Source organism: Salmo salar, chromosome ssa21 (assembly GCF_905237065.1).
Source record: "Salmo salar chromosome ssa21, Ssal_v3.1, whole genome shotgun sequence".
Taxonomy (NCBI): Eukaryota; Metazoa; Chordata; class Actinopteri; order Salmoniformes; family Salmonidae; genus Salmo; species Salmo salar.
This window is the reverse complement of record NC_059462.1, coordinates 19168140-19195869: the sequence shown is the minus strand read 5'-3', so window position 1 is coordinate 19195869 and position 27730 is coordinate 19168140. Positions and strand designations below refer to the sequence as shown.

Sequence of the window (27730 nt, the reverse complement as noted above, 5' to 3'; positions counted from 1 at the left end):
CCGGTACCATCGGTGTCATGTGAAATGTTCACGTGCGCCAGGGATTGTGTGTTGTCAGTTGAACTCTTTGATATTTACTTTATGTCAGGAGGTAAAATTGGCTCTGGATGTGACCAGAGAACGATAAAATAGAAAGCATACACGGTGCAGTTATGGTTGTATCCAGCAGAGGGAAGCACATGCATTGTTAAACGTTCCCTCAGTTTTTAGCGATTTCATGGCCCAATGGTAGCAATTGAGATTAACCGTGCAGGTGATTTTAGCACGTATTTATGGTTTAACGAGAGATCAACTGGCGATAATCTGGTGGCCAATGTTTTTTATGTAAAAAAAATATGATTGTTTAGTGGGTGTACTGCAACTATAGGCTGAGATTGTGTATTCAAGTGTTCAATCCACCAAAGGTCTAATGGCAATGTGTACATGTAAATCAATCTACATGAGTCCAAGGTCTGAGCCATCCTATTTTGTTTGTACAGCATAAAATGTCTGATTTTGTGCTGGTGTGTATGCAATTCATTATCAGCCTACATCATTCAATATCAGCCTGCCTAAATCATGTATGTTAGTCGTGGATGGTCTGAACCACCATATTTTCAACGCGGCATACAAAGTTTGTTTTTTGAGTGTATGTCTTCATGTTTATAAAGTACATTGTGTGTGTGTGGTCTACTGCAAGGAGTCATTGCTGTCTAGGCCTAGCCCAGCCATATCTATCGTCACTTACCAAGTTGTGGGTGGTGTCTTGAGGGTACCTGTGGTTGTATGCCAGGGTGACATACCTCCCGTAACCTGTGTGGGGTTGAACGTTTGTCACACATGTCTACAACCAAGCAGAATGAAGGTAGTGGAACACTTGACAGTTGAGTTTAGGCATTGTTTATTCCAAAATAGAAAGCTTTAAGGCAAACAGACAGAGAAAAGTGAACAGTAGGAAAAAAGCACCATGTGAGAGAGCAAGAGCAGCTGAGACCCGCCGGACCCCGAGCCTGAAACAGTAGGGATCTCAGGCTCAGGTTTGAATGATACTTAGGTGCAGGTTTTCCTAACTTTTTTTCAATATTTTTTAAATGGAGAGTTTGGAGAACATTCCTTAAAGCTGGCCCTTGATCAGCCACAGCACCGGTCTTCCGCTCCCCAGAGGACCAATGTGCCATCTGTAAGGTCTGAGGATCCCAACTGAACTCTTGATTAACACATGCTAAATATCATTTTTTTTGTTCTGCATCTCTGTCTGCCTAAGCACCATAATATCTATTTCAGTTCCATGTGATTGTGTTATAAGCATAGTGTACTGGATTGTGCACTTGAAAGAGTGACATCTATGCTACTATTATAAATGATTACAAAACATTTAACACTGGCAAAACAACTTGTTTGTAGAAAATTAGAGTACTGCAATCAATTAACTGTGTGAGATCAAGTACATATCGGTATATTTGAATTTCAAAGAACTGCGATTGACCATGTAACATTACTATGCCTTAGCCAAGTCAGTGGCCTGCATTTTAGCTTCCTTTTGACTAATTCCACTATAGGTATATAGCTTCATCTAGTTAAGCTTTCTGTGCTAGAGTTAGGTCTTTAAAAAAATTACCTATACAAGGCCTTTTTCAGATCTCGCGTTTAAAACCAATAGACATTTTGTTTCTCGTTCGTCTTCAATATTTTGAAAACTTAATCGGACCCTGGTAAATAGGGCAACTAGCTTAAATAACGAACCATTTATACAAACATTCCATACAAAACAAGAGAACACGAACCCAAAAACATATACTTATGTTCGTATATAAAAATAAGCATCTCCCTTTTTTCTCATGAGCTCTATTGGGCCTATAGCGCTTGGCGGCTTGTAGTCCTAAACAATTGAAATGAGTTAGCATTTTCTACCTCTGGTTCGTTAGGCATTCCTATGGGGGGAAAAATAATGGGGTTTGGGATATATGCTCAAAATTAGGTCTGAGGTTTAACACAGGCTCAGGAGATCTTATACATTTTGTTCTGAGATCAGTCAGCTAACATGACCTTTATGAATAATGGCGTCTTCGTGCATAAAATATCAGCTGCTAACGAGTAGCCAACTGTCAGAAATGAAACTATCTTCGCATCACACCTTCTGCTGTGTGACGCGATGGATGGTATATTGTTTTGTTCCAGGCTGCAACATATCTCTTCAGCGAGAATGTGCTTGTTTAGTTTCCCTGACCAATGTTGGCCGTGGACTACTTTGGCCCAGCTGATAAGGTAAGCTAACAGGCTGAACACACCGCTCCCGTCGCGTGCGCAAGCGTTGCAAAATACATTTAGAAATCTGTTATTCAATTAGTGCACCCATGCTGCTCTCGCGCATCAGCCAGCGTCTGCGTTGCCAAGGGCTAAAATGGAACTCCTTTCTATTTGTGACGCAGATCGCGCTGCAAGTCCTGCCTCTCCCGTCTCCTCATTGGTTTATAGAAGCAGGTAATCACGTGCCATCTCCTCATTGGTTATACCCACGTGGGGTGACAAAGACGAATGAGGTCGGTAGCGGTAATGAACCTAATTTATGAAAGTTGCCACTTGCAATATAAAGTCAAGAGAAGAAAAAAACCTGGAAGGAAGAGAGAACTAGAAATGATTCGGTTGACCGGTTTATGTGTAGATTAATTGGCGGAGTAGAGGACCTTGTGCATTTCAGGTAAAATAACTCGATGTTTTATATCCCAGGACAAATTAGCTAGCAACAGCAAGCTAGCTAACAAGTGCAAGCTAACTAGCTAAATTTCCATAAATGTTTAATGCTTTTCGACCTGTCCCCAAATTAATATAATTGGTTCAGAGTTTGTTTTGATATTTTAACCTTCGTGTCGGGCTCGCGTTTGGTGTGGGGGGGACAAAATAAATGTATGCACGATGGCGCAGCGGGTAAGCCTGTTATTTAGACATCATGGGCGTGTAGTCATTTTTTTTTTTTTTTACTTGTTAGGACATTTCAGCTTTTTACTTGTTTTGATTACATAAATGCAATAAATAAAAGTGATGTTAGCTGATATCTCAAAGAACAAAATGTTTAAGATCTCTTAAGCCTGTGTTTACCACATACCTTATTTTCGGCATTTAACAACATTCATTTCCCTACATAGGCGTTGGCCAACGAGCCATAACCTCCATTCTACAAAACGATGCTATTGCTCTCCCATTTCCCCGGCGCATCATGAGAAGTTGGGCACGAAATTACTCTTCAGATACCTTGTTGTTTGACTTACGATCACATCCAACTTAAAATGCAGCTTGTGCAAGTTAACAAACACGTTTATCAGATGGTTGTCTATAGCCATCAGTCTTGTGTGTTTTCATGATCATCACAAACTCACTGTTAAATGTGTCAAGGTCTCGAAATCAGCGTTAGTTATCCTGCTACAGAGCTTTTTGATGTTAAACGTGACGTTTGACGGTAAACAGAAAATGGCTCTATAGGGCCTGGGAGTCAGTCATGATCAGAGAGGGTAAAAGTCACAGGCATGCAAAGTGAACAAAACAAACCATTACTTGGCAGCCAAAAGCAGATTACATGAAAAATAATCATTCAACGGTTATTAACGGAGCATACAAACTTTTTTTTTTTAACACTTCATGATTTGTTTTAGCTGCGTCCGTTCTTTTTGTCTTTTGGAGCGTTGAATTATATTATACAAAAAAAGTGCACTCGCCTACAAAGACTACGTAGTAAAAAAACTGTTTCTGAAATGAAACTCCTCACACACAGCGCACTCCGTTCAATAAATGGACATCAGGAGTGCTCCCGTACATCCTGGGGTTGTGCTGTGTAAACTGATTTAGTGCGTGTGCACGTGCAATGCAATATCAGTCTATCTACAGTACATGCATGATCTGAGCCGCCATCTTTTTATTATTATTTTTTGCATAACAAATTGATCTGATTTTGTGCTAGTGTGTGTACACAACTCATTATCCGCCTACATCATTCAATATCAGTCTGCATATATCGTGTATGTTTGTTGTGGAAGGCCTGAATGACCATATTTTCAACACAACAGTTTGTTTTTGAGTGTATGTCTATACATGTGTGTGTGAGTCAAAGGAGGTTGTTGGCACCTTAATTGGGGTGAACGGCTTGTGGTAATGACTGGAGCGGAATCAGTGAAATTGTATCAAATAAATTAAACCTGGTTTGCAGGCGTTTGATGCCATTCCATTTGCTCCATTCTGGCCATTATTATGAGCCGTCCTCCCCTCAGCAGCCTCCTGCGGTGAGTGTGTACGGTACGCCTGTGTGTGTCCTACTGCAGGGAGTCACTGTTGTCCAGGCCCAGCCCAGTCATCTCATCGTCGTCCTCGTCCCTGCTGTCTCCTGATTCATCCTCGCTGTGCCCGCCGATTATCACTTGCTGCACGGCCAGCGTGGCGCCGTCTGGAGTCAGGCTCTGGAGACCCTCCACACTCATTGTCACCATGGTGCCTGGGGAACAGGCAACCAGGAGAGGACACATCAGTGACATTACATTTAGTTAGTCTCTTATTGAGAAAGAAGTTGCTTTACCAAGAGAGCCTTAACTTTGCCTTGTGACTGAATTCGCCTTATGGCTGTCATTCCCAATACACTAAGCGCTCTTGTGCCTAGTTGCTTTAAAAACAAGTATAGCCAACAGCTCTAGCAACACGCAATACACAGCAGTGCTGATCCAATGAGCAGTGTAGCAAGCCAGTAGCCGTATGTACCGTCTGACATCTGGACCTGTTGTTGGGTCATCCCCGTTGAGATGGAGTCGGGCCAGAAACGCTGTAGCGGCCGGTTCGGAAGCGGTTTCTTCTTAGTTTTGGCCGTCTCCGAAGAGCTGGCGTCCAGCATAGGCTGCAGGATCCGCCTCCGCGCATTGATGAACCTGGAACGGAAGGAGAGATTGGACCCATCACGAGAAGGGGAACAAGAGTGTTGACCAATCACTAAAAGGGAATTGAAGGGTTTGAAACATTACTTGAGGTTTACTCTAGGAGAAGTCGTTCTGTTCTTTCATGCACTTAGGTGGTTATTCATGGTAGTATGGCATGGGTTCATGTAACTCACCAGTTGTTGACCTGGAGGAGGCTCAGGTTAGTTTGGGTAGCGATCTGCTTCTTCTCATCCTCTGTGGGGTAGGGGTGCTATGGAAACAAAACAATTAAATACAACTAATTACGTAGGGCAAGATTAAAACACTGCAAGCCAACCAAATCCCAGAATCATTCCAGGTTGTAACCCATAGTTGGCCTGTGTTCTACTCACCCCGATGTGCTGGAAGAGCCAGGAGCGCATGACGTTGGTCGCTTGTTTGGGAAGGACGCCACGCTTGTTCTTGGACGAGCTGTCGTCGTGGCCGAAGAAGCTCAGGTCCTGGTTGAGCTGCAGCTGAAGCTGCGAGAGAGGCGGTTGCATTAGCACACTCTTCAGCAGGCAGTAAATGTCAACCTTTTGTTTTAGTCCAGACAGATGTGTGTCTTACCTGTGTGTTCTGAATGTGTATAGTCTGGGGAGAGAGAGTCTGTGACACCAACTGACCCTGTGAGTTGACTACTGTGACAGGCTGGTACACTGCGCCACCTGGAGGACACAGACACACGTAAGGGCTGCAAACAGACCACTTTAAACTGCAGGCACAGAGAAAGACTGAAACCAGCTGGTACACTAACAGTCCTATTGAGCTGATGGTGGTGAGCAGTGGTGGTTGTTGTATGCCAGGGTGACATACCTGCCATAACCTGTATGGGGTTGACTGTTGTTACTTTGCCTTGCTGCAGGGCTGACGCTGGCACCACAATCCCCTGGGGACTGAGGGTTCCTTTGAAAGAGCTGGAGGTCTGCACAACACACACAGGTGAGTTAAACTGAGCCTTCATGGGTGAATAGTGTTTATCTTATCAGGTGTATATGCTGCATAGGGTGTGTCTGTGGTGGGTGTATAGCACGAGTGTACGGTGGTAGGTTATATGTGTGTGTGTGTACCTGGGTCTTTGTGGGAGAGTAGCCCTGTCCAGGTGAGTAGGGGCTGCCAAGCTCTCCACTCAGCATGGTCTCGCTGTTCATCTTGGTCTTGAGGCAGGCGATGTAGCGGCTGCAGAAATCTTTACAAAGGTCACTCACCTTCTCCAGCTCTAGCAGGTGGATCCGCAGCACCTGGATGGCCTTCACCATCTGGGGTCAAAGGTCAGGGAGGAGGCGTTAGCAGAGGCAAGTACGTTTGCACTAAAAATGGCATGTATATTGTCTGTAGTGTGTTACATAGTACATTAATTATTCCACTAGTAGCTACTTTGGTATAAGGCCTTTGTGTCATGCTGTGTGTGTAATGTGTGCCCAACTTGCTTTATTAACCCTTTGATGTGCTCAATATGGAAGTGGTCCGATGAAGCGGATGCTAAGCTACAGGACTGTTTCGCTAGCACAGACTGGAATATGTTCCGGGATCCATCTGATAACATTGAAGATCTTTCACATCGGTCACCAGCTTCATTAATATGTGCGACGACGTCGACCCCAGTGACCAACCAGAAGCCATATCCCAACCATATTCCATATCCCAACTAGAAGCAATGGATTACAGGCAACATCCGCACTGAGCTAAAGGCTAGAGCTGCTGCTTTCAAGGAGTGGGACACTAATCCGGACGCTTTAAAATGGGATTGCGTTTATCAATGGTAAAACATCCCTCCCACCCTAATCAAACTCCACTGGCTCCCAGTTCAATATATGATCATTTTCACCTACAGAGCACTCAATGGACTGGCAACCACATACCTTACTGACCTCCTGCACCCCTACACTCCCACCTGTTCACTGCACTCCTCTGACACTGGCCTCCTCACCATCCCTTGCACCAAGCTCCGCTCCATGGGAGACCGGGCTTTTAGCAATTCAGCCCTCCAACTCCATGTCAGAACCTCACAATCCATACACATTGAAGTCCACACTAAAGACACCTCTTCACACAGGCTTACCTGGATTCTCTGTTGTCTTAGCTTTTATCCTGTGTCTAGTTCACTTCCCTGGATCGTCTGTCATGTTTAGTGTTCTCCATGGGTAGTCTGTCATCATGTTTAGTGTACTTTTATACACAATGCATTTGGAAAGTATTCAGATCCCTTGATGTGAAAAATGTGGAAAAAGTCAATCTACACAATATACCCCCCAATGACGAAGCAAAAACAGGTTTAGACATTTTAGGAAATGTATAAAAAATAAAACTGACATTTACATAAGTATTCAGACCCTTTTACTAAGTAATTTGTTGACGCACCTTTTGGCAGCGATTACAGCCTCAAGTCTTCTTGGGTATGATGCTACAAGCTTGGCACACCTGTATTTGGAGTTTCTCCCATTCTTCTCTGCAGTTCCTCTCAAGCGCTGTCAGGTTGGATAGGGAGCGTCGCTGCACAGCTATTTTCAGGTCTCTACAGAGATGTTCCATCAGGTTCAAGTCCGGGCTCTGGCTGGGCCACTCAAGGACATTCGGAGACTTGTCCCGACGCCACCCCTACGTTGTCTTGGCTGTGTGCTTAGGGTGGTTGTCGTGTTGGAAGGTGAACCTTCGCCCCAGTCTGAGGTCCTGAGCATTCTGGAGCAGGTTTTCATCGATCTCTGTATTTTGCTCTGTTCATCGTTCCTTTGATCCTGACTGGTCTCCAAGTCCCTGCCACTGAAAAACATCCCCCCAGCATGATGCTGCCACCACTGTCACTGTAGGAATGGTGGCAGGTTTCCTCCAGATGTGAGACTTGCCATTTAGACCAAAGAATTGAATCTTGGTTTCATCAGACCAATCTTGTTTCTCATGGTCAGAGTCCTTTTGGTGCCTTTTGGCAAACTCCAAGCGGGCTGCCATGTACTTTTTACTGAGAAGTGGCTTCTGTCTGGCCACTCCACCATAAAGGCCTGATTGGTGAAGTGCTGCATAGATGGTTGTCCTTCTGGAAGGTTCTCCCATCTCCACAGATGAATTCAAGAGCTCTGTCAGAGTGACCATCTGGTTCTTGATCACCTCTCTGACCAAGGCCCTTCTCCGATTGCTCAGTTTGGCCGGGCGGACAGTTCTAGGAAGGGTCTTGGTGGTTCCAAACTTCTTCCATTTAAGAATGATGGAGGCCACTGTTCTTGGGGACCTTCAATGCTACAGAAATGTTTTGGTACCCTTCCCCAGACCTGTGCCTCGACACACTCCTGTCTCGGAGCACTACAGACAATTCCTTCGAACTCACTCATGGCTTGGTTTTAGCTCTGACTTGCACTGTCAACTGTGGAACCTTTATATATATACAGCTGTGTGCCTTCCAAATCATGTCCAATTGATTGAATTTACCACAGGTGGACTCCAATCAAGTTGTAGAAACATCTCAAAGATGATCAATGGAAACGGGATGCATCTGAGCTCAATTTCGAGTCTCATAGCAAAGGGTCTGAATAATGACATACGGTATCTGTTTTTATTTTTAAAACATAAAAAAAAAAAATGTAAACGGTTTGCTTTGTCATTATGGGGTATTGTGTGTAGATTGACAAGGATTTTTATTTAATACATTTTAGAATAAGGCGGTAACATTACAAAATGTGGAAAAAGTCAAGGGGTCTGAATACTTTCCTACTACACTGTACTTTAATTCATGGGATTTTATTGCTTTTTATCCTACTGATTTTCTTGTGTATGTAAAGGGACCTTGGGTGTTGTGAAAAGTGCTTAAAATAAAATGTATTATTACAAGAAATCCCACTAAGACCTCTGACAAGCAATCAAAATGTCAATACAGGACTAAGATCGATTGCTACTACCCGGCTCCAACACTCGTCGTATGTTGCAGAACTTGCTTACAAAGGGAAACCCAACCGAGAGCTGCCCAGTGACGCGAGCCTACCAGACAAGCTAAATTCCTTCTATGCTCGCTTCGGGGCAAGCAACACTGAACCATGCAGAAAGCACTAGCTGTTCCGGACAACTGTGTGATCTCATTCTCCGTAGCCAATGTGAGTAAGACATTTTAAACAGGTCAACATCCACAAGGCCGGGTGGGCCCAGACGGATTACTAGGACGCATACTCAGAGCGTGGCTGACCCAGTCTGTAATACCTACATGTTTCAAGCAGACCACCTTTGTCCCCTGTGCCCAAGAACGCCAACAGTAACCTGCCTAAATGACTACCACCCCGTAACACTCACATTTTGTAGCCATGAAATGCTTTCAAAGGTTGGTCATGGCTCACATCAACACAATCATCCTAGACACCCTGGACCCACTCCAATTTGCATACCGCCCCAACAGATCCACAGATGACGCAATCTCTATTGCACTAGACACTGCCCCCTCCCACCGGGACAAGAGGAGCACATATGTGAGAATGCTGTTAATTGACTACAGCTCAGCATTCAACACCATAGTGCCCGCCAAGCTCATCACTAAGCTCCGTACCCTGGGACTGAACACCTCCCTCTGCAACTGGATGCTGAACTTCCTGACAGGGTAGGCAAGAACGCATCTGCCACGCTGAGCCTCAGGGGTGCGTGTGTGCTTAATAGTGCTGAGCGATTTTATTTTTTAATTTATTTATTATTTTTGTATTTTTTTTAACCTATTTATTTTTTTTATTTTTTAAATGACTGACCGATGTCGGTTCAATTATTTGAATTCCATTTCGTTCAGTTATTTTCTTTCTCTGGGAGCTCAATGCGCACATTGCAGTTTCTCTATAGAATAAATCAGATCAAGCCTGAACTGTGCCATGTAGTAGGAAGTTGTAGTTTCCAACAGGCCAATATTCTACATAGTTTAGCGCAGAAAACGTGGTAATTAACTGCAATGACCATAATCCAACGCTGCCTACTTGTCCGGTCTGTTTAATTTTACTCCTGCTACGTTAGGTTAGTGTGGTGTAGACACGGCGAGAGAAGAATGCGCGATCGAGAGGGAGATGAGAGCAGTTGCTTCATGAGTCATCTCTACCTGAAAATACATGGTCTAAGTGATTGATTGTTGGTATTCAGCAGTTATAAAAGTATGCCTTATTTACTTTGAAGAACTACAAGAAGTGATTTTGTCAACAGCTCTATAGATGAGATGACTTGGAATTAAATAGTCATCAAATTAAACAAATGTAATTTAGAAAACTTAAATATATTAGTGAATAAATGATGGTTAATAAGTGATAAGCAGTAATGTGCTGTCACTACCAACATGGGATATTTGTTTTAGTCTGCGTTTCAGCATTCAACCCACATAATGCATAGTACATTTAATGTTTTAAAAAATAAATAAATCGAAACCCAAAAACCATGATTATTTTTTTTATAATTTAACAAAAACTGACCAGACCTCAAACACTAATCGCTCAGCACTAGTGCTTAGTTCCCTCCTGTACTCCCTGTTCACCCATGACAACCTATCCCTCAACGTCAGCAAAACAAAAGTACAAAACTAGCCTTCGAAAGTAAGCATTTTACTGTTTGTCTACACCTGGCATTTACGAAGCATGTGACAAATAAAATGTTATTTGACATTCGATGTGTCGATTGCATAAATTTGTGAATAGTGTCACTAGAGGTCTTAGTGACGCAAAATCATTCAGAGTATTGACAGCAGACAAGGGAGCTGACCAGATTGTCGAGGTCAGGATCCTCGCTGAAGAATGCTTTGCCCTCTTTCTCCTGGCTGCAGACAAAGTTCTCGATATCCACGTCAAAGCTGGCTGACGTGATGCAGTCTGAGCCCTGTGTAGACTGCTCACATTTCTCAAAGAGCAGGGCCAGGAGAGGAAACAAGGGATGCCTGACACACACACACACACACACAAAGAAAAACATTACCAAATTGCTATTATCTACAGTTGTCAAATGTGGCCATTTCTACCCCATACTTTTATTCAGGTAGGGCAGATAAGCCCGATGACATCTAAGACTGCCATCGTCACTAACATTATCCTGTTTAAAAGTAGTTGAGGGGGTCGGTTGACTGACGTTTTGGCAGGGGGCCAACAGAGTTAGGTGTACCGGTATATGGAGGCCTTATCTACATCAAAGGGTGTCTGGGGTTCAGTGGGGGCAGGACTGGAGGCTGCAGCCAACCCCTCCTCACTGAACTTCTGATCATGATCAGCATCACTGTCCTTCTGCTCCACCCCCTGCATGAGGAGAGAGATGACAGCAGAGTAAGGAGCAATAGTGGTGGACAGGTAAAGCTCAGAACTCTTCCTCGACAATAAGACATGAAGATTGCAAATGCCAACAAGACCAGTAAGTTTAGGTACTACAAATTATAATAAAATGCCATTTACCAGACGCTTTTATCCAAAGCGACTTAGTCATGCGTGCATACATTTTACATATGGGTGTCCCAGGAATCAAACCCACTATTGTGGCCTTGCAAGCACCATGCTCGACCAACTGAGCACCACTGAGTATTTCAGTACAAAATGGAAAGGATATAGCCTATCTTAACAATTCTTCTAAAATTGGTGGACGATGCAGGTGTCCTGGCCATGGCAGTATCTCTTTGGTCAGCACCAGAATAGAAAGATGGGTGGTGGCATATATCATATTTAACAGTTATTGATAGCCATGCCAGGCTTTAACTTGTGCTGCTTCATTCAGATTGTCAAGTCACATTCATTGATTGGAAGCCAACTTGCTCCACCTCTTCTGCTTTTACACCATGCCTACCAGCAGCTAGTCAGGCTCACTTCCAAGAACATAAATCCAATGTTCTACCATGTGACTGGAGCGACAATGACTTTGAAAGCAAATGCACTAAAAATACTTTTTTCCTAGAGCTGAAAAATTCATACCCCCTGACTTTTTCTACATTTTGTTGTTACAGCCTGAATTTAAAATGGATTGAATGTAGATGTGTCACTGATCTACACTCAAAACCCCATAATGTAAAAGTAGAATTTATGTTTAGACATTGTTACAAATTACTAAAAAGTGAAAAGCTGAAATGTCTTGAGTCAATAAGTATTCAACCCTTTTATGGCAAGCCTAAATAACTTCAGAGTAAAAATGTGCTTAACAAGTCAGATAATAAGTTGCATGGATTCACTGTGTGCAATAATAGTGATTTTTGAATGACTACCTCATCAATGTACCCCACACATACAATTATCTGTAAGGTCCCTCAGTCGAACAGTGAATTTCAGAGGTTCAACCATAAAAACCAGGGAGGTTTTCCAATGCCTCGCAAATGTTTTATTTCATTTTTTTATTTAACTAGGCAAGTCAGTTAAGAAGAAATTGTTATTTACAATGACTGCCTACCCCAGCCAAACCCTAACCCCGGACGACGCTGGGCCAATTGCGCACCGCCCTATGGGACTCAATCACGGCCGGTTGCGATACAGCCTGGAATCAAACCAGGGTCTGTAGTGAAGCCTCTAGCACTGAGATGCAGTGCCTTAGACTGCTGCGCCACTCGGGAAGGGCACCTATTGGTAGATAGATTTTAAAAAAGCAGACATTGAATATCCCTTTGAGCATGGTGAAGTTATTAATTACATTTTGGATGGTGTATCAATACACTCAGTCACTACAAAGATACAGGCATCCTTCCTAACTCAGGTGACGGAGAGGAAGGAAATCATTCAGGGATTTCACCATGAGACCAATGGTGATCTTAAACCAATTACAGAGTTAAATGGCTGTGATTGGAGAAAACTGAGGATGGATCATCAAATTTGTAGTTACTCCACAAAACGAACCTAAATGAGAGTGAAAAGGAAGCATGTTCAAATATAAAAATATTCCAAAACATGCATCCTGTTAGCAGTTAGGTACTAAAGTAATACTGCAAAACATTTGGCAAAGAAATTAACTTTTTGTCCTGAATACAAAGCATTACGTTTGGGACAAATCCATCAATGATGGATTTGTTGACAATGATGGACATTGTTAATATTTTCTAGCATGGTGGTGGCTGATCATGTTATGGGTATGCTTGTCATTGGCAATGACAAGGGAGATTTAGGATAAAAAGAAAGGAATAAAGATAAGCACAGGCAAAGTCCTAGTTGAAAACCTGGTTCAGTTTGCTTTCACCCTGAAGAAGGCACGGTGATGCCAAAACGTTGGTGTTTTTTTATCCAATAAATTACTAGGAGGTTATATATATGGAGTGTGCGACTGTTTTTATAGCTTACAGTTTATTCTCTGTTAATCAGCACCTCTACACTAATCTATGGATGTGCGCCAGCTCATGCTTTTTAATCAGTCTGCTTTCCAACAGACACTGGGAGACAAATCCACCTTTCAACAGGACAATAACCTAAAACGCAAGGTGAAATATAACCTGGAGTTGCTTACCAAAAACGACATTGAATGTTCCCGGGTGGTCTAGTTACAGTTTTGACTTAAATGGCTGTCTAGCAATGATCAACAACCAACTTGACAGAGCTTGAAGAATCTTTAAAAAAAGAATAAAATGGGAAAATATTGTACAATCCTGGTTTGTAAAGCTCTTAAGAGACTTACCCAGAAACACTCAGCTGTAATCTCTGCCGAAGGTGATTCTAACATGTATTGACAGGGGGTTGAATACTAATCAAAATGTTTTATTTTCCATTAATTACAACAACAAAAATGTTTTGCCCACTTTGACCTTGTATTTGGTGTAGATCATTGACAAAAAGGACAAAAACAATTTTAAATCCCACTTTGTAACACAAGGTGGAAAAAGTCAAGGGGTGTGAATACTTTCTGAAGGCACTGTACATCCATCTCCTTACCCATACATTTTGCAATACTAGTCATTCTAAATCCATTAATGATACTTTGCCATTAACTGATGATTAAAAATGTCAATTATCACCTCAAGAACTTCAAATCTTCCCTTCACCCACCCTTGTGGTTTTAGGCAGGCCTCAAATCTGAGCCTCAGACTAAATTTGTCCTTCTGACCCACCTGCTGCTCTCTCTTTGTGTACTTGTCCATGGAAACTGATTGGGCAGCCATCATATTCACTGCAGATGCCACAAACACTGAAGCATTATAAGGAGGTGGAGAGTTGGCGGACCTAGAAAGAGACATAAACCCACACACTTTTGAGAAATAAAGACGGCTATTATTGTATCAATTACTCCTGATGATGAATTGTGATTATTCGAAAAACTGACATTTCTAATTACAATGGTAGTATTGATATTGTATTGTGAATGGAGTAGGGTTGTGGTGGGAGAAAGTTGTTGCGCTTCAGTGAAAATCTATTTGAATGCTTCATGTAAATAGTTTTTCCTCCTGACAGAACAAATGCTATAAACATTTGATCGTTGTGATAGTGTAAATAGCATAACATTCCACTTTTATACTTGGCTAAATGTCCATATTTCTATGAATGGAGCATTAAAGCTTGATTGCTCTGCCAGAGGTGGTCTTCTACCTTACTTCAATACCATAAAAACTACATAATCCAGCTGCCTATCTGAATGTACGGTCTGTGTTCAAAGAGAATGGGACAACATGCACCTCATGTCTCCATCCAGATGAAAGGCCTTTGATGATTAGGGGAACACAATGTATCAAGTTTATTCACTTCCATTCGAAATGCTTTGTTCACGTTTAACTTGTTCAGCAACATACCATACAATGTAGCGAATTGACAAAAAAGCGATGAAGCTCAAACATACCCGTCTATCATAATTAATGTTACACACCCACCACGTTGAACTGACTTGCTTTTCTCATTACCGTGCTGGCGGCAACAAAGCTAGTTTGTAGGTGGTTAGTTAGCAAGCAAGGATCAGATTAGCTGTAAACCATGTGAAGGAAGGCGGTCGAGTGAGAATTCAGTCGAGAAAATTCAATTTTTGAGAATGTTAGCTACATAGAAAATGTTTACCTCTTCATATCCAGACTGTACGGTCGCTAGATGAAATAACACGCTACAGCGAACGTAGCTAGGTCAGTAACGTTAGCTAATACATTAAGTTTCCTTTGACAATTTTTTGAAAACAGCCTCAAACGCATGTCAGCTATAATATGCATCACCCCTCTACGGCCAAGACACCCACTGAAGCATCCTTGTTTTAAACGTTGGTTGACCACATTTACGCTAACGTAGCTAGCAGAAGTGCCATATTTACCAGCGGCGTTTGCTACGGATTCGCTAGCTAGCCGCGCGAGGATAACAAGCTAACAAACTGTTCGCTTAATGTAGTGCATATACACGCCTAGTTCATCCAATGTGTATGTACATTGTATTCCAGTAGTATTACTAAATGTGTAAATACATTTCTCTAATTTTAGATGGTTCTAAAATCCTGCCCACAACAGTCAAGCAAGGAACAGATGCCCTTCCCTGCTTCTACTGATAGGGATAACGCTGGGGCCTCGCTTCTAGCTCTCGCCCTTTATTTTCCAGAATCCTTCTCTCCGCCCAAAACGCGGACATATTTTTTCCTCGGGTAGATTTGCATCTTCCTTGGCCCCGGCCATCTATTCACTGCCAAATAAACTCCACTGGCCTGGCTGTGACCCTAGCTTTAGCCCTAGGCATTTTTCTGTGCGTCCCAGATTGTTTGATTGATAGGGAACAGAAAAATACGATTTTGAGTGACAGCTTACCTGAGTGCCAATCTTCGTCACACTGACAAGCGGCTGCAGCAATGGGGACTCGCAGTTGTCGCGCTGCGTCATCGCGTCTGATCACGCAGGGTCTTTTACTCATTAATATTTATAAAGTGGGAGGATTAGTCTGGCGTGCCTTTTTCCTCGCCCATAGAATCTAGACACGCGGCTGGTAGCATGCAAGGCAAAATCTAAACCACTGCTTGCTCTCTAGTTTAGTTCAATCCAAAATGAAAAGCCCGTATAACAATTACATTGTAATTAACTTGACATTTACCAGTACCCATCCTCCTCCCACATTAGTGGGTATTATTACACAGAAGATCCATTCTTCTATGATGTGTATTGATTGTACTGCTGTAATAATTAGGTCATGATGTGTACTGTACATTCATGCCCAGAGTCAACGTCGGAAGTAATTAAAATAGACCGTTGATTAAAAACATTTGCATGCACAGCACTATTCAAATGACCCCTAAGGTTAATCCCAGAAAATAATATTAAATGTTTTTTTACTTTATACAAGAGAAAAACCTCAAACATTACAAAAATGTCAAAGCCTCATATCCCTTTGGTGTGTAGTTTAATATCATATATTTTCTATAACAATTACAAGCACGTCTTAAGAATCGTAAAGTAGAGGGGGTAATAATTCTTAAAAGACACCCAGGGTAGGTATGTTGGGCAGTGGGATCAGAGACATGGTGTCTGGGGACATGGGGTTGGGGTCATGTGGCCTGGTGTCCATCTCAGTGCCTGGGGGAGGGTCTGCCGGAGGAGGGCTGGGGAAGACGGTACTTGGCCATCTCCAGGTCCAGGTCTGCGAAGGTGTAGTGGTTGTAGTTGTGGTGCTGGAGGTTCTTGTAAGTACTGTTGTCGAAAGGCTCGGGGGCTGGCGCTAGAGGTGCCGCTGCCGCCTCTTAAGGGGTTAGAACACAAAAACGGGTATAAGAGAAAGCACAGGAATATAGGTAACCTGGCTGACCAAGGGGCTGGAGTTTAGAAAATAAAACCATAAAAAAATATACCAATTCAGCAAACTGCTTATTTCTGAGTCCCTTTTGGTTTTAGAGTCTTATTCAGTACCCTATCAACCATCAAAACCTAACAGAAAAACATATTTGCAGTCAGTATTGTCACTGGCCACAAAAAGTGATGCCCATACGTGACTCACCTTCTACAAAGTACTACTTGATCTATCCTAAAAGGATGCAAATATTTACAAGTTTGACAAAAGTAATTTATGGTGGGGCATTTCCTAGTGTTAAGAATGTATCCCCCCATAGAGTCTGGAGTGAATGGCCTTAAAGGCTTTATTTTATTTTTTATTTAACTGGGCAAGTCAGTTATGAACAAATTATTATTTACAATGACGGTCTACCAAAAAGGCAAAAGGCCTCCTGCGGGGACGGGGCCTGGGATTTAAAAAATATATAATAAATACAGGCTGTGTGAACCAAACGAGTGTACTCTCCTTTAAAATATATTCGCTTGAAAAATGAAGAAAAAAAGTGGCAATAGCACTGTTTGTCCATTTTGAGATGCTATAGCCAGTATACGCTTTCTCAAAATTAATCCACGATAAATCAAGAAATCTGTCATTAACTTTGACGTTTTTGCCGAGGAGATCTCAGTCGCGCAATTTGACATTTAACTAAGATGTTTGGTGCAGTATTTCTCAATGAAAAAATTTGCTACTGTTGACCAATCACCAACGGGGCGTAGATGTCGGCAACGGACTTTGGTTTGCCTAGAGAAATAATGTAACGTGCTCGAACAGCCGGGGGAAAAAAAACCTTATCGAATTAAAAAAAAACGTATTTTGCAAACTCTTCCAAACTGTTTCGTCTGGGAAGCATCGAGACATTTAAGGGTCTACTGCACAAACCTCTGGAAGGAGGGGGGGAATTATAATAACAAAAGAGCACCGGCAGCCAATTGCAAAATTAATATTCCATTAAATAAAAAGATTATCCTCCTTATTGTCGTCCATATCAAAAAAGGTTTTATACACAGGTCATGTTTTTGTTGAAAATACCAATTGGATAAGACTCAGACCATTAAAATACCACTACAATATTGTAAGCTGTTGACTATTAATGTCACATTTTTGTTGGGGCAACTCGCCTATTTGAAACAGCAGGCTTAACAAAGAGGATTAACAGACCCAAATCCAATCACACTGAAATAAATTATGCGACAGTCACACGCAAAACTCAGACCAACAATGACATCTTCCACATGTGCATACTCAATACATTTTTCATTCATTCATTCATTGCATGCTTTAGCTTATTCCCTAAATTCCAGTGTAAGTGAAAGGAAACCAATGAGTGACCAATCACTCCCCAGCTCCTGTCCTTCAAGCTGGAGTCAAGGGTGGTAGGCTTGGTTCACTAACTTTACCATTTGCTGGTACACAGAAACCTTACCATTAGCCTACAGTACACCATAATCATACCATAAGCTTGTTCAACTGTAACCTTAGCAGACAACCCAATGAACAAGAGAGCATAATAGCATATACAGAAAATAAACGATTCAGCCGATGGGGCTCCGGGTTCAGTGGAGGCGGCAGCAGCCACTCCGGATGGTTCGGCAGAGAATGGAATGTCTTCTGGCGCGGGCGCTTCAGAACATACAGTAAAAACAATCTCAGCGACTGGGGGAGCAGCATCCACGATTTCGGTGGCAACATCGATTACAGGTGAGGCAAAAATCGATGATGGGAGCAGCAATGTCAGCGACTGGGGCAGGTTTGGAGAACAGCCTCCGCTTCAACTGGGGCCTCTGTCACGACTGCTTCAATGGCAATAGCATGGGCGACTGCTGTGGTCTCAGCGACTGGTGCAGCGGCTTCTACTACTGGTGTTTCTGGTGCTGCAGCGTCCTCTGCTAAAGGAGCTGCAGTTTCTGCAACACTCTTAGAAGCAGGAGCAGCCACCTCTACAACTGGAGAACTACATCGACAGCAGGACTAGCCATTTATTCAGCCACAGCAGTTTTAGCAGGCGTAGCTTCGGCATGGCTTGTGGAAGTGGGAGCTGGTTCTGCAGCTGCAACTACTATTGTTTCGGCAGTGACAGGGCTAGCCACTGTTTCGATTTCACCTAGAGCCTGTGCTGGGAAAAGTCCTGAGGCTGAAAGCTCAACGATAAGGCAAATTCAATCTTGTAGGCTAGTAGTGCTGCCTCTCTTCTGAGGCCTCTAGGGCTGAGGAAATGGTACAGGTTACATAAAACTACCAAATACCAAACATACAGAAAACTCACCTCCTAACCCCAATGCTTCTGTGGAACTACAGAAATACAATTGGCTTTAGGAAATGGTCATGATTTATATGTAAGATTGCAGGAATTTGGTCATTGGAGAAAGTTTGTTGGCACATAGTTCGAATCATGGAGATAATCCAAGTGTGGGCTATTGTTAGGGTTTGACCAACTATTTGTTTGCATAACGTATATAATATAACAAAGAAGCTATGCTATAATATAAAGTTTATACTCTATATGATAAGAGCATACTGCTGTGTGAGAGGAAGGGGCTCATGGGATGGTGAGTCATATGGAAAGAATGCAGATGCTGTGAATCAGGGATGTGGAAGAGCTTGTTAAAAGATAAGGGCAGAATATGGGTGAAATGTATATGCGGAGGGGTGTCGGGGTTTTAGAGAACTGTGCAGTCACAAGATAAATCGACTGCCAAAGATAATAACTACGCCCGGCAACAGGAGGCGTCTCGAGGTTGGGACCAACCTGCACGCCAACAATAGGATGAGTAAGTTTAAACCACGCTCATCCTCCCTCTGACAGGCCAGCAGTGAGCGGGAGCCATCTCTGTCATAGTATTTAATGAAAAGCAAAGGATGTGTAACTCAGTTCTCTGTCTGCCCTGCGTGGTGACACAGCGACCCCCTATATACGAACCACATATTTACCATTCAAGTGTTTGCATTAATTAAAGTACAAAGAAATCAGAAGTTACTATGTGCTGACTATTTTGTTCTGATACCAGATTCGAATTGACGCGACCTAACACTATACCAGAGAGAAATGTCATTCAGGTTTAGCTACTCAGGGGAAAATAAGAAAGACCTAGCAATGGCATATAACGTAAACCAGTATTTCCCAACTCCAGTCCTTGAGTTCCCAAACAGCACATTTTACCCCAGACAAGCACACCGGAGTCAACTTGTCAACTAAGTTAATCATTAAGCTGAATCAGGTGAGTTCGTATAGGGCTACAACAAAAATATGTGTGCTGTTGGGGGTTATTGAGGACATGAGTTGGGAAACACTGACATAAACAAAACCTGTGTTCTTACTTGCAGCCTTCGCCTTTTTAACAGCTTTCTTTGGCTCCTCCACCTTGGTGCAGAATGCAGCCACAGAGGGGCACCTCAAAAGGCCCCAGCTCTCTCGCTGGAGAGCCTGCACAGAAATAAATGCATTCCATTGTTTTGCATTGTAAATGCAGCGTTCATTAGCGTTGGTGTAAGTCTATTTCTGCCCTCCTTATGGAATTGTAATGCTGACCATGTATGGCTTGACAAACATATCTGGGACCAGCCTAAGCACCCATGCCCTGGCTCAGTTATTTAATGTGTTACCTAGCTATCTTATTTCAGAATGAGCAGGTATTTTGTATTATGCATTGTAAAATATGTCATCACTACAATTTACGTCTAAATAAAAAGCCATAGGTGCAGCCAAGTCTCAAAACGTGAGGATGGCAAGTATCTATCTAGCTAACTTTAGCTAGCTAACAAGCAGTCCAGCTTAGGTCAACAGGACCGGTGAAGTCGGTTCTTTAACAACAAAAAAAGTGGCTACGTTGATTACAAACCAATCATCTAACGAATTATCTATTTCTGATATTACAACTGAAGAACAACATATTTAGACAATAACCAAAACATATTACCTTGAGAGACCCCAGTTGTCCTAGCCAAAGTAAGGAAGTCGCCATTTTGGTGCTCCCTCTATTATGTTCCGTGGGGAAACCAAAGACGTGTACATACACATTTTTTCTGCTGTGTTTTTGAAATGGCGGTTGGCAAACGAAAGGTAAATTACCGCCACCCACTAGACTGGAGAGTGTAAATCCATTACACTATGTGATGCAAAAAGGGAAAAAAATACAAATAAAATTACCCTGCCAACTAACGCTTCACTTAATAAAACCCATCACCCCATTCCACTACCTTACTTTCTTTGGCTCCTCTGCCTTGGGTGGGTGCAGGGTGCAGTTGCAGAGGGGCTCCTCAAAAGGCCAGAGCTCTCTCGCTGGACAGCCTGCACAGGAATAAATGCATTCCATTGTTTTGCATTGTAAATGCAGCCTTCGTTAGCCTGGGTGTCTATTTCTGATCAACGCCAGGCCAACAGGACACTACCTTTCAACACTCCCTGCAACTACTCAGCAGTAAAATATCATAAACCAAAGTACTTTGCTGCAGCTGCAAACACAATACCTATTTTCTGACCCTGGCAACCTCAACCTCCTGCACACTTCTCACATCTAGGAATCCCCATCGCTGCAACATAACCATAAGCTAATCATTTGAGGACAAGTGCAGTTTTTCCATGAACTTTAAATTGATAACTTGGGATTTTATCACTTAAGATATCAATTTGTAGATGCATCGAAATGTTGACTTTCTTTCCCCTTTTCCCCCTGTTTTAGACATGATGCGTGACATGTGAAACATCAGGCTCACCGCACGAGAAGCAGTGCATGATCAACAACACCTACAGCAAGGAGATCTGCTGGAGGTGATGTAGTCTCTCTCCCTCGCAGTCTTGGGGCAAGGCATAATTTGAACATCACAGATATAAATTCCCACTGTGCCCATGATAAAATGCAATGTGAATTGTGTTGTACTACTGAATGAAACAGGAGATGCACTCAGACCAGCCTTTGTGATTGAACTTACATTTACTACATTACTTTAGTTGGATGCTTTGAGCAAAACTTGTATTTAATATAACCTGTTCTGGGAGCCTAGTGTGTGTGTGTGTGTGTGTGTGTGTGAACTAATATTTTTCAACCATTGGCTTCCCTGAAAAGAGGTTGTAACAGGAGGAGCAATATGAGTCTTGCCAGAGGTCGTCACACTGAATGGGGATGGTGGAGGCTTTGGTGTTCCACACAACGAAGAAGCAAGCGTCCCTTGGACCTGGTGCCAATAAGGATGGTCTTCACGGAGGATGTAAGACCCTCCCTCCTTGATATAGAAATCCTTTGACTTCACTGCCTCTTCAATGGTAAGGTCCCTTGCACCATAGGGACACTTGACCTCCACCACTGCTGTGGTGACCACCAGACCATCCGGCGAGGCACCCAGGATCCCAGACCCAATGTCCTGACTCCTGCACATCCACCACTGTAGTCATTTTGAATGCCTTGATACCCTCCGCTTTGTTATTGTGTCCCACTTTACAGACAATACCCCATCCAACGACTGAACACCTTGAAATACATTAATTGTAAGAAATGTGCTATATAAATAAAGTTTGATTTGATTGATGACATTACAGCTGTAGAATATTTAAGAGCAGTTTTTTCATAAACTTTGAATTGATAACATGGGATTTTATCACTTGACATATCAATTATATAGTGGAAAGGATACAGTAAATCAAGACTGACAGTGTATGCACCACTCCGAATAAATAAATAATGTGCCTTTTGAAGATTTGTCTCTAGTCATTAAACTACAATACAGGCTGGATGACTAATCAAAGTCAATTCTGAATGTCAATAGATTTTTTGAAATTAATTTTCATCAATGACAAAATTATCACTCAACAAAGTCTCGTATCTGGGGTAATCTGGTTAATGATCATATAATTGATTAAGTGGCTCTTTCCTTGTAGAATGTTGACAGCTGTATAGAACACATTGTATTGCTAAGATGATCAAACTTAACCTAATAGCTACACTCACCGACACAGGATTAACTTTATCCCTCATACTGGCCCAGACCAAACCATTAAGTTGCTCCTCATTATAGCTCCACTTCTCCACATGGTCAGACTTCTAGTGGTCTTCTCCCCTTTTGATGCTCATCTTTGAAAAATGCCATAAGGTCTGAAATAGACACCAAAGTCGACATACTGTACAAACAATTATCTAGGCTAAGTAAAACAATTTTTATTTTTTATATACTACTCTGCTAACTAGCTAGCTATAGTGTAGTCAGTGGCTAGCTAAAACAGAGAAAGGGGACTTAAATTCATGGATTGGGCACAAAGGTCTCTGATCGTGCACTGGTGAATGGTAGCTGACAGTGTCGGCTAGAGATGACGTGCAGGAGCTTTCTGAAAGAATTTGTTGCCTTACTGACATTTTCCTTGTTACTAATTAGCATCGAAAAAATGTTAGAGTAAATTGAGGCAAATACAGTGGCAAGAAAAAGTATGTGAACCCTTTGGAATTACCTGGATTTCTGCATAAAGTAGTCATAAAATTTGATCTGATCTTAATCTTAGTCACAACAATAGACAAACACAGTGTACTTAAACAAATAACACACAAACAATTGTATTTTTCTTGTCTATATTGAATACATAATTTAAACATTCACAGTGTAGGTTGGAAAAAGTATGTGAACCCTTGGATTTAATAACTGGTTGACCCTCCCTGACTTTTCCAAAAGCTAATTGGAGTCAGGATTCAGCTAACCTGGAGTCCAATCAATGAGATGAGACTGGAGATGTTGGTTAGAGCTGCCCTGCCCTATAAAAAACACTCACAAAATTTGAGTTTGCTATTCACAAGAAGCATTGCCTGATGTGAACCATGCCTCGAACAAAATAAATCTCAGAAGACCTAAGATTAAGAATTGTTGACTTGCATAAAGCTGGAAAGAGTTACAAAAGTGTCTAAAAGCCTTTATATTCACCAGTCCATGGTAAGACAAATTGTCTATAAATGGAGAAAGTTCAGCACTGTTGCTACACTCCCTAGGATTGGCCATCCTCCAAAGATGACTGCAAGAGCACCGTGCAGAATGCTTAATGAGGTTAAGAAGAATTCTAGAGTGTCAACTAAAGACTTACAGAAATCTCTGGAACATGCTAACATCTGTTGAAGTCTACGATACGTAAAACACTAAACAATAATGGTGTTCATGGGAGGACAACACGGAAGAAGCCATTGCTGCGTGTCTGAAGTTCGCAGAAGAGCACCTGGATGTTCCACAGCGCTTCTGACAAAATATTCTGTGGACAAATTAAACTAAAGTTGAGTTGTTTAGAAAGAACACACAGCACCATGTGTGGAGAAAAAAAAGACACAGCACACCAACATCAAAACCTCATCCCAACTGTAAAGTATGTGAGGGAGCATCATGGTTTGGGGCTGCTTTGCTGCCTCAGGGCCTGGAGGACAAATTGCTATCATTGACATAAAAATGAATTCCCAAGTTTAGCCTGACAGTCTTCTGCAAAATGTTTTGATATCTGTCTGCCAATTGAAGCTCAACAGAAGTTGGGTGATGCAACAGGACAACGACCCAAAACACAGAAGTAAATCAACAGAATGGCTTCAACAGAAGAAAATACGCCTTCTGGAGTGGCCCAGTCAGAGTCCTGACCTCAACCCAATTGAGATGCTGTGGAATGTCCACAAGAGAGCAGTTCACACCAGACACCCTAAGAATATTGCTGAACTTAAACAGTTTTGTAAAGATGAATGGTCCAAAATTCATCCTGACTGTTGTGCAGGTCTGATCCGCAACTACAGAAAACGATTGGTTGAGTTTATTGCTGCCAAAGGAGGATCAACTAGTTATTAAATCCAAGGGTTCACATACTTTTTCCATCCTACATTGTGACTGTTTATACGGTGTGTTCAATAAAGACATAAAAACGTATAATTGCTTGTGTGTTATTAGTTTAAGCAGACTGTTTGTCTATTGTTGTGACTTAGATGACGATCAGATCAAATTTTATGACCAATTTATGCAGAAATCCAGGTAATTCCAAAGGGATCACCTACATTTTCTTGCAACTGTATATTGAGAAAGAATTAAATGGCTATCAAAACGTCACACCAGGCTAAGCCTACATGAAACAGACCTTAAATGAAGTAGTTTTAAAATCCTATACACAACTGAATGGGAGGAAAAAATGATTGGAACAATTATCAGGTTTTACCTCTAGATTTTATCGTTATTATGACGTGTCCACTGTGCCAGACTATTGGAGTATAGCTCTCTCTAGACCTAAATTAAGCTACTGATACTGCTCATCAAGTAACCTATTGTCTTCCTAGCTCCATAAAACAGTCGAATTAGCATGGGCCGTGTTTGAGGGGATCAAAACCACAATGTATCATGGGTAAATTGTGACTGACTTACAGTGCATTCGGAAAGTATTCAGACCCCTTGACTTTACACATTTTGTTACGTTATAGCATTTGTTACGAACCGGCTCAGAGTTCGCAACAAAAGGGAGACAACGTGGAGACAAGGAGTATCAAAAATATCTATTTATTAAATAAAGTAATTAACAGTGGTGTGTGTAATCAGTAATCAGTAGTGTAAGTGAGCGCTTGCATGCATAAATGTAATAATGCAAAGTGTTGAAGGGTGCTAAAGCAAACCAAAAACCACAACTACCGCAACCAAAAAAAACCAGGTGTCTGCATGGAGAGAGTCTCTCCAATGAATGTGGAAGAGGTGCCTTTATCCTGGGACACACCCGGGCCCAGGTGTTTCCCATGTAGCTGACGACCCTCCCAACTCCGCCCACCGGCATCCTAATAAGGAAACAAGAACAAAGAGAGAATACGTCAGACAGTGGGAGGGTCGTCACACCCCCCCCCATAAAACCGGGGACCAACAAGGGCCCCGGAACAACGTACCAGCCTCTGCGTCCCAAATTCACACAAGCCTCTGCGTCCCAAATTCACACAAGCCTCTGCGTCCCAAATTCACACAAGCCTCTGCGTCCCAAATTCACACAAGCCTCTGCGTCCCAAATTCACACAAGCCTCTGCGTCCCAAATTCACACAAGCCTCTGCGTCCCAAATTCACACAAGCCTCTGCGTCCCAAATTCACACAAGCCTCTGCGTCCCAAATTCACACAAGCCTCTGCGTCCCAAATTCACACAAGCCTCTGCGTCCCAAATTCACACAAGCCTCTGCGTCCCAAATTGATGAGGGGTTACATGTTCACCTTCCACTTGCCCCAGCCAACCTCCTTCTCCCCAGACCTCAGCAACCTTTGCACACAGGAAGCAACATTTAAGAGGAAAGGAGAACACAAGACCAGGAGGGAACAGACAGGAAAGTTAGAACATGACAAAACCAAACCATGGTCAGTCACATAACACTCAGGAACAGGGCACACAAGAGACCGTATCAGCTACAAACAACATCTCCCAACGGTTCATAGTCAGTCCAACGATTCATAGTCACTCCAACGATTCATAGTCACTCCAACGATTCATAGTCACTCCAATGCCTCTGCTGAGCACACCAGACCACAACAAGAGAAAATACAATCACACTGGGCACCACAGAAAAGAGATGAGATATGGAGCTTCCCCAAAACCTACAATAACTCAACCCTAGTCTTCATGCAGATTTGCGGTGGGCAATTATGCACTGTAGCCCGCTGGCAAGGAAGTAACCCCCCAGCACGCTGGTAGATTCCACCAAGCTACGGATGTGCCCCCGAGACAACTGTTCAGTCCACAGACACCACACAAAAATAACAAACAATGCCCAACATATTCCAAAATGAAACACGTCGCTAAGCATATCAGGGGGAAAAGGCTATAGCTCCGGGTAGTAAGTTTCACTACCCTACCCAAATCTCCCACCGAGGTACACAACTGATTGTACTCACCTCAGACCGATGTCCCAACAGCGAGTAGAACAAGCGTTTCCAGGCTAGGCAGGGGCCTGGAAACTAACCAATGTACTCTCTCCAACACAACACACAAACCAAACAAACAAAAGCAACCAGTACTGAGCACCAAACTCAAACTAACAAACAAAGCACCTCAATTTAACATACCTCCACGTTTTCTCCCAAACACAAGTTCAAGATCCCGGATGAGCCCCCACTTGTTACGAACCGGCTCAAAGTTCGCAACAAAAGGGAGACAACGTGGAGACAAGGAGTATCAAAAATATATATTTATTAAATAAAGTAATTAACAATGGTGTGTGTAATCAGTAGTGTAAGTGAGTGCTTGCATGCATGCGTGCATGCATAAATGTAATAATGCAAAGTGTTAAAGGGTGCTAACGCAAACAACCAAAAACCACCAGGTGTCTGCATGGAGAGAGTCTCTCCAATGACTGTGGAAGAGGTGCCTTTATCCTGGGACACACCCGGGCCCAGGTGTTTCCCATGTAGCTGACGACCCTCCCAACTCCGCCCACCGGCATCCTAATAAGGAAACAAGAACAAAGAGAGAATACGGCAGACAGACTGGGAGGGTCGTCACACATTAATTAAATTGTTTTCCCCCCTCATTAATCTACACAATATACCACAATGACAAAGGAAAAACAGGTTTATACAGTTTTACAAATGTATAAAAAAAAAGAAACATCACATTTACATAAGTATTCAGACCCTTTACTCAGTACTTTGTTGAAGCACCTTTGGCAGCGATTACAGCCTTGAGTCTTCTTAGGTATGACGCTACAAGCTTGGCACACATGTATTTGGAGAGTTTCTCCCATTCTTCTCTGCAGATCCTCTCAAGCTCTGTCAGGTTGAATGGGGAGCGTCGCTGCACAGCTATTTTCAAGTCACCCCAGAGATGTTCGATCGGGTTCAAGTCCGGGCTCTGGCTGGGCCACTCAAGGACATTCAGAGACTTAACCGAAGCCACTCCTGCATTGTCTTGGCAATGTGCTTAAGGTCATTGTCAAATCAAATCAAATCAAATTGTATTTGTCACATGCACCGAATACAACAGGTGTAGACCATACAGTGACATGCTTACTTAGCCCTTAAGCCCTTAACCAACAATTTAGTTAAGAAAAATACCTAAAAAAAATACAAATAAAAGTAACAAATAATTCAAGAGCAGCATTAAAATAACAATAGCGAGTCTATATACAGGGGGTACCAGTACAGTCAATGTGCGGGGGCACCGGTTAGTCGAGGTAATTGAGGTAATATGTACAT

At 42.5% G+C, this 27730-nt stretch overlaps 2 protein-coding genes across 4 annotated transcripts; both read right to left on the bottom strand.

Moving 5' to 3' along the window:
• Positions 1-863: 863 nt before the first annotated feature.
• Positions 864-15660, bottom strand: LOC106581903 (homeobox protein PKNOX1). 3 transcript variants are annotated; one of them, XM_014164350.2, is made up of 12 exons: positions 14843-15532; positions 14470-14495; positions 13909-14020; positions 11007-11137; positions 10614-10785; positions 5981-6169; positions 5727-5835; positions 5481-5578; positions 5264-5392; positions 5066-5142; positions 4720-4883; positions 864-4459 (listed from the first exon to the last, which is right to left on the bottom strand). In XM_014164350.2, the coding sequence occupies exons 2-12, from the start codon at positions 14472-14474 to the stop codon at positions 4281-4283; spliced, it is 1365 nt and encodes a 454-aa protein (XP_014019825.1). In that variant the 5' UTR covers positions 14475-14495; positions 14843-15532; the 3' UTR covers positions 864-4280. The 3 variants fall into 3 exon arrangements, with proteins under 3 accessions (XP_014019825.1, XP_014019826.1, XP_014019823.1); XM_014164351.2 differs by lacking the exons at positions 14470-14495; positions 14843-15532 and adding an exon at positions 15568-15660; XM_014164348.2 differs by lacking the exon at positions 14470-14495.
• Positions 15661-16136: 476 nt separating this feature from the next.
• Positions 16137-20650, bottom strand: LOC106581904 (NADH dehydrogenase [ubiquinone] flavoprotein 3, mitochondrial). The gene is made up of 3 exons (XM_014164352.2): positions 20494-20650; positions 19895-20000; positions 16137-16489 (listed from the first exon to the last, which is right to left on the bottom strand). Exons 1-3 carry the CDS (start codon positions 20536-20538, stop codon positions 16320-16322), a joined length of 321 nt encoding a protein of 106 aa, XP_014019827.2. The 5' UTR covers positions 20539-20650; the 3' UTR covers positions 16137-16319.
• Between the last annotated feature and the right edge of the window lie 7080 nt (positions 20651-27730).